General features: G+C 39.9%; 1 protein-coding gene across 5 annotated transcripts in view; it reads left to right on the forward strand.

Moving 5' to 3' along the window:
- Window positions 1–7,157, forward strand: part of Limch1 (LIM and calponin homology domains 1) — a 308,334-nt gene that overhangs the window by 108,090 nt on the left and 193,087 nt on the right. For all 5 annotated transcript variants that reach the window (XM_013009081.1, XM_013009082.1, XM_013009085.1 and 2 more), the window contains exon 2: window positions 691–761. In XM_013009081.1, the coding sequence (XP_012864535.1) occupies window positions 691–761 (71 nt within the window). The remainder of the gene's footprint in view (window positions 1–690; window positions 762–7,157) is intronic.

Raw genomic sequence — 7,157 nt, forward strand, 5'->3', positions numbered from 1 at the left:
CTCCTCCTCCTCTTCCACCCCCTCCTTCTCCTTCTTCTTTCCTCTTCTTCCTCCTCCTCCTCCCTCCACTTCTCTGCTGGTACTGGGACTCAAGGCTAGCGCTCTACCACTTTAGCCACACCTCTACTTTTAGATTGGCTTTTGGTGGTTAATTGGAGATAAGAGTCTCACAGAATTTACTACCTGGGTTGGCTTTGAACCATAATTCTCAGATCTCAACCTCCTGAATAGTTCTCAGATCTCAGCTTCCTGAATAGCTAGGATTATAGGCATTTTCTTTTTCTGATATTAATCACTCCAGCATTCTGTAATTTGTGCTAGCATTGCACCCCGTGCTTCTATTGAACCTGTTTATGTCTTCATATTTAAAATTGCATATGGGTAAGCAGTGCATAGTTGGGTCTTCTCTTTTTAACCAATCTGACAGTCTCTGACTTTGAATTAGGCCTCTAAGGACCATTTATTTGTGTTTAATTCTACCCAATGGAGAGGGGAAAACTCCAAAGAAATGACCTAAATTGAACTGTAACTTATATAGGCAAAGCTACACATGGAATGAAAATTCAGGCCAACATGCTTTCCCCATCCTTAAGAATACCAGTTTCAAAAGTCTTGATTTTTTTTAATGTTAATCTTCCTGTGGATGAAACCAGAATATTTATACTCTTTTATTCTTTTTTTCTTTTCCAGCAAGTAACTGGCAGAACTTTTGGTGATAAGGATTTTCGGACAGGATTAGAAAATGGAATCCTTCTTTGTGAGTAAGTACAACTTAGATTCTGTTTGGTGTTTTTTTTTTAACCTCAGAAACATCCTCAATACTGCTCACTTTATACAACTTTTAGTATTTTAGTTTTAATTTATTCATCATTTAAATATACAACTGAAGAAAAGAAAACATCTACTGGGGTAGGCAGGAAAGACAAGTCAGAGTGACTTGGTACAAAGCTGGGAGTGGTGGAGATTCTGGAAAATAGGGGAGGAGCATCTGGTAGGGGCTACTCTGTTTCTTTTATCTTTTGCTATATAGGAATTTGAGTCCAGGTAGTTTTGAGGATGTGGATCTAACTGAAGCAGATTTCCCCCCTTTAGAATCCCAAACACAAGCAGCTTGTGCCCAGCGACTGGCTTCTGTGTGTACTCACAGCATCTTGTCACCGTGTCAAGCTAGCTTGCTCCTCCACAAGCCTACTTTATGGGTGGATTCTGAGTGCTTCATCTGCATCATTGATTAAGTATGGACGATGATAGCAGCGTTTCTTGGCATATTTTGAAGTTTGGCTGCCAGTACTGCTATGGAAGCAGAAATGAAAGCTTTCTCAGCATTGGTTCTAGACACAAAATAAGCTAGAGTGTTAAGGTTGGTGTATGGCCTAAACTCCCAAATTAGACTTCAAAATTAGAATCTATTTAAATAGATTCTATAGTTTAGGCACTGATTTTTTTTGTTTTAATTGGATGTAACATACATGCAATGAAACACCGCTTCTAGATGTATAATCTGATAGCTTTTGAAAAAATATATTTATGCATATAACTTATAACCTAATGGACACACAGAGCAGGAAGGAAGAGTTTCCCTCAGAGCCCTCCCAGTGAATCTCAGATCCCTGGCAAACACTCCATTATGGTTTTTTCACCATAGCATGCTATCTGCTTCTGTGTGAGCCTTCTGTCACTGGAATCATACAGAATAGACTTTCAAAATATTGTTTGATGAGAAAGCTTGGATTTGGGAGCCTAAAAACGAAACATTCAAATCCTTACTTCATCTCTTACATCATTTAACCTTTCCTTTTAGTTTTCAAAGAAATTTCATGTAACCTTCTTGAATCTTCTTTTTTTCTTTCTAGATGGTGATAAATGTTTTCTTTTTCCTTCCTGTTTTTGGTGATACTAAGATTTGAACTCAGGACTTCACAAACAGTTGTTCTACCACTTGAGCCACACCTCCAGCCCTATATTTCATAGGCTTTTTGTAAAATTCACCAGGATAATATGGATAAGATGCTTTCAAAGATTATAGAGTGCTTACATGTTGCTTACATTGTAAAATCCACATAGTTCTTGTCACCAATTTTTGGGGCCTTTCATTGACCTTTGTGGTTCAAAGAAAACTCATTATACCCTGCCTGCTGTTTCTCCGCCCTGCTTCTCTTGGAGTCTCTTCCTCCCCTTGTACCATGCTTCCTCAGCCACTTCCTTCCCTGTGTTACCCAGAGCCCACACACAGAGATGCTGTAGTGAATCTGCACCTCCCCAGACAGTGGGCCAGGGCAGCTCCAAATGCTGCCCTGCACTGCTACCACTTGCTCTCCAGGGATCTGATGCTCAGCCAACTCCTGCTGTTCACAGACTCACCAGGAGCTGATCTCATGTATGTGGATAATGCTGTGCTAATACAAATGAAGTGGGTCCTTGGTACCCATACCTATTCATTCAGAATGTACTCTGGAGATTCCTATAGACAACCAACTTTCTACTATATTCCCTGAAGAAAGTCTATCAGGTGAGCTTTGGATTCTCAGTGGGCTAGTCTGGTGACAAGGCTGTGGGTCTGGAGACATTAAGCACTGAATCTGTCTCTAATCTAGCCAAAGATGCTGAGTTAGAGGATGGAGGTATGCAGGTTTGCAGGCACACTATCCATTGATAGGTCCTCTACAAACACTTTGGTGATGGCAGGGTGTTGGAGTGGAGAGATGGGCGATCCAGCCGTGATTAGGCAATGCGTGGTGAGAACAACACAGAAGTGTATGCCATAGTCATTCTGGATGGAGAACTGGTTTTTGGATGAGGAGAGGGAAGGAAACAGCTTGGGGAGTGAGAAGAGGGAGGGATGCCAGTCAGTGGTCCTCAAAGGAACCTTGTCTTTGGAGATTATAAGAGAATGCCTAAGGCTGCGCCATCCTGTAGAGCCGGAGCTCTGTGCTGTGGAGGAGTCCTAAACATGTAAGAATGCTATAGTTTCAACTTCAGAAGCCTAAGCAGTTTGGCTCTCCTTAGAACAGGGGCCTCATGCCATGTAGTTGTCTTTTGAGATTTAGCCAGAGCTTTCCATATTTTTTGTGTTTTTTAAAAAAATTTTTATTGTGAAAAATAAAATAAAATGAGGCCAACTAAGGTAAAAAAAATTTTTTTTTATTGTGAAAATACCGAGAGGTTACAATTACATGGGCAAGGTAATGAGTACATTTCTTATTTTGTGTTCTTTAAAATTAAAGCTCAGTGAGTGTCTCGTGTGAGTGTTAGGCTATAAATACAACTGTGGCCAACATGCAAACAGCATTGACGTTTCCTTTTGTTCTAAACCCTCTCGTCTTTTTGTATGGGTTGGATCTAGCCTCATGAGACCTCATGTCTTTTGTTCACCTAAAATGCCCTAGGTTGTCTGTGAGCCGATAGGCAGCCTGGTTCTCACCAAGTGGAACAGCATCTTCTGGGTCTAGGACCTGTCTCAAACTTATCTGTGGCCTACATAAGGTACAATGACAAACCCATTTTATAGAGGAAGACACTGAGGCTTGGCCAAAGTCACACAAAAAAGTTTAAGAGAAAATTTTAAATTCAGGAAGTTTGATTCCATAGCTTTGGCTCTTACCCTTGTGCTGTTAATAGAATTGAGTTGTTTTTGGTTTGTTTGTTTGTTTTTCTGGTCAGTCATGGGGCTTGAACTCTGGGCCTGGGGCTGTCCCCTGAGCTCTTCAACTCAAGGCTAGCACTCTACCAGTTGAGCCAAAGCACCGCTTCTGGTTTTCTGGTGGTTTGTTGGAGATAAGAGTCACATGGACTTTCCTGCCTGGGCTGGATTTGAACCGTGATCCTCAGATCTGAATAGCTAGGATTACAAGTGTGAGCCACCAGTGCCTGGCATGAGATTTTTTTTTTAATGAGAGAAAAGAATAAGAGGTTGCAGGTGAGGGTTGGAGTGAGAGATCAATGTCAGAATGTCCAAACACGAGAGAACACTGGGTCTCAGGTAGGAAGGACTGGTTGGGGCAGGCGGTTTTGAAGAATGAAAGCACAGTGTACTTAAGTAGGCTCTGTTGACATGAGAAGTCAAGTTCAGAGGGTGAGGCAGTCAGGGAGGAGAAAAAATAAGGGGAGGGTAATTGGGGTACACAGAGGTTTTAGCCTTTCTCAGTAGGGCTATCCAGACCAGATAAAGGCAAGTGAGAGCAGAGAACTGGACCAAAGATTAAAGATGAGAGAGAAAAGATGGACACCTACCTGATAGCCATACGCAAGAAGGGAAATGATTAGCATCAAACCACGGTGAGACATCTTTAACTTCACATGGCTTTGCATACTTTGCATGGTGATCCTCAGTGTGTCACTACAGCAGAAACCTGTGACTTACAAGTAAGCCACAGTCAGTATAAAATAAAGACAGGAACTCCATGGAATTATAATAGATGGGTTTTGCTCTCAGCATCTTCCTCTTTCCCTGTCCTTTCTGCAAGTGGTGAGTAGTGGCAGTTTGGGGTGTTAAATGCTTGCATACTGTGAGTCCTCTGTTGAGAGTTTCATAAAAGGTCTAAGGTCCAAGTGTAATGGAGCCACAAACGTGTCACAAGTGTGATGAGGTCAGAAATAGTCATCAAATACTGCTCCCGGCCTTTGAGGACGCAAGGTTAAAAAGAAAAGATTGTGAATAACCAGTCGCTGAAAAGGTGGTTCCCAGAGTGGCATGGGCTATGAACCTGTCTGTTTCTGATACCCACATCAGACTGCCTCAAAATAATTCCAGAAACACAGCTCTCTGCCCGACTCTGATTCTATTATTTAACTATAACCCGGTGTAAGCTCATCTAGATGAGAGGGAGGCAAATTATAGTCTTCAGACTATTTTTGTACAGGCCTTTTTATTTTATTTTTATTGTTTGTACTAGTACTGGGGCTTGAACTCATGGCCTGGGTGCCGTCCCTTAGCGTTTTCACTCAAGGCTGGCACATTTCCACTTCTATCTTTCCTTTCTTGTGATTAATTGGAGATGAGAGTCTCATGAACTTTTCCTGCTTGGGCTGGCCTTGAGCTGTAATCCTCATATCTTAGCCTTCTGAGTAGCTAGGATTACAAGCATGAGCGACCAGCTTCTGGCTATACTGATCTTGCTAGCAGTGTTTTTTAAAAAATATTTTTAAAGGATTGTAAAGGAAAGTCAATGAAACATAGGCCCATATGTGGCTTATAAAACCTACAATGTTTATTATCTGGCTCTTTACAGAGAAATTTGACCAGGCTAAAAGGACTGTGGAATTAATTTTAAATGTCAATTGTTTATTCTTGTTAAGTATTTGAGTTTGGTCAGTGCAAGCTGCTATGTGAGCAAAGCGAATAACTTTTTGTACAAATTTTGCTGAGGAATTTCTTTACAAATACTTTCCAGCCCCTCAGGCTATTACTTTGAACAATTTTAAATTTAAAGTTCTAGAATAATATAAATGTTATAATAAAAGGGTAATAGCATGGTTCAAGTGGTAGACAAGTGCCTAACAAGTGCTAGGCCCTGAATTCAAACTCTAATACTGCTTAAATATAATAATTTAGTAATAATAAAATGAATAACTGCATTGCTATACCAAGCATATTAGTAGTAATATCCTCATATCCATAGTTAGTACTAATTATCCTCATTTTGCTATACCTGAGTGATTTATTTATGTATGTATTATGTGCATCTCTTTTTTTCCTGAACTAGTTGAAAATAGGATGCAAATATGAAATTTAATTCCTAAATGCTGCAATCTATCTTGTAACTACAGGAACATGCATCCATCTGCATAACTTTTTAAGACACTTAATAATGGCACAGTAATGTCTAATACATAGATAGTACAGAGTTAAGGTGTCTAGTAATATCTTTTCTACTCTTTTTTTTTGATGTCAGTACTGGGGCTTGAACTCAGGGCCTTATATTCTTGCTCAGTTTATTTGCCCATGGCTGATACTCTAGCACTTGAGCAACACTTCCAGTCTGACATTTTGCAGTTAATTGAAATGGAATTTCAGTGACTTTCCTACCTTGAACCTCTACCCTCTAGGTCTCAGCATCTTGAGTAGCTAGGATTGCAGGCATGAGTCACTGGTGCTTTTCTTTAAAATGTAGGATATAGAATAAGGAAGTACAGAAGGACAAAACAATGAGGAAATGAGGATGAGACAACAAATCTTTGGCATCACAACCTTACAAGAAACAGAAAAGGGCTCCACCCATCAGAATCCACCAGTTTTCACTCTTCAATCCTAGAGCAAGCACTGTCATGAGAAAGATAGCCAAGCTGTTGGAGATAGACTATGATGCTCGTGACACATCTATGCCACGTGCTAGCTTTCTGTCATATTTCTTTTTTTTCCTTTTTTATTGTGAAAATACTGTACAGAGGGGTTACAATTACATGGGCAAGATAATGAGTACATTTCTTTTTAAAAAATTTTTAATTTAAAAATTTTTTTAAATGAGTACATTTCTTATCAAGCATTGCAGCCTCCTCCTTTGTTTCCCCTTCCAATTCTTTCCCATCCCCCTCCACCCCTTCCCACCAATCCTCCCCCCCCACCCCCTGACCAAAGTTGTAAAGGTCGTTTTCTACATAACGACTTGTACATCTCATTGTTGCAATGGGTCCACCTGTATCCCTAGTTAAACGATTTGTTTTTTTACCTTCCCCTCCATAAATTATGCCAACATCAAATATAGTGAAAGCAAGGGTTATACCATGGGGGAGGGACATACAAAGCAACAAAGAAATAATCTTATAAATATGTTAGAAACAATCGCATAAAAAACATTTGAATACATATCTTAGGGTTCATTTCCCTAATATCAACTTATCTGACCTTTTCTGCTTGACTCAGACATATACTAGTTATTGCAAATAAGGGAAACCATGGGACCTATGTTTCTTCGGGCCTGGCTTACTTCACTTAATATAATTTTTTCCAAGTCTTTCCATTTCCTAACAAATGGGCCAATGTCATTCTTTCTGACGGAGGCATAGCATTCCATTGTGTATATATACCACATTTTCTTGATCCATTCATCTACTGAGGGACATCTGGGTTGGTTCTGTATCTTAGCTATGGTAAATAATGCTGCAATAAACATAGTCATGCTATTAGCTTTAGTGTGGTCTTGTTTGTGAACATTTGGGTA

This window comes from Dipodomys ordii, unplaced genomic scaffold (assembly GCF_000151885.1).
Source record: "Dipodomys ordii isolate 6190 unplaced genomic scaffold, Dord_2.0 Scaffold8, whole genome shotgun sequence".
NCBI lineage: Eukaryota > Metazoa > Chordata > Mammalia > Rodentia > Heteromyidae > Dipodomys > Dipodomys ordii.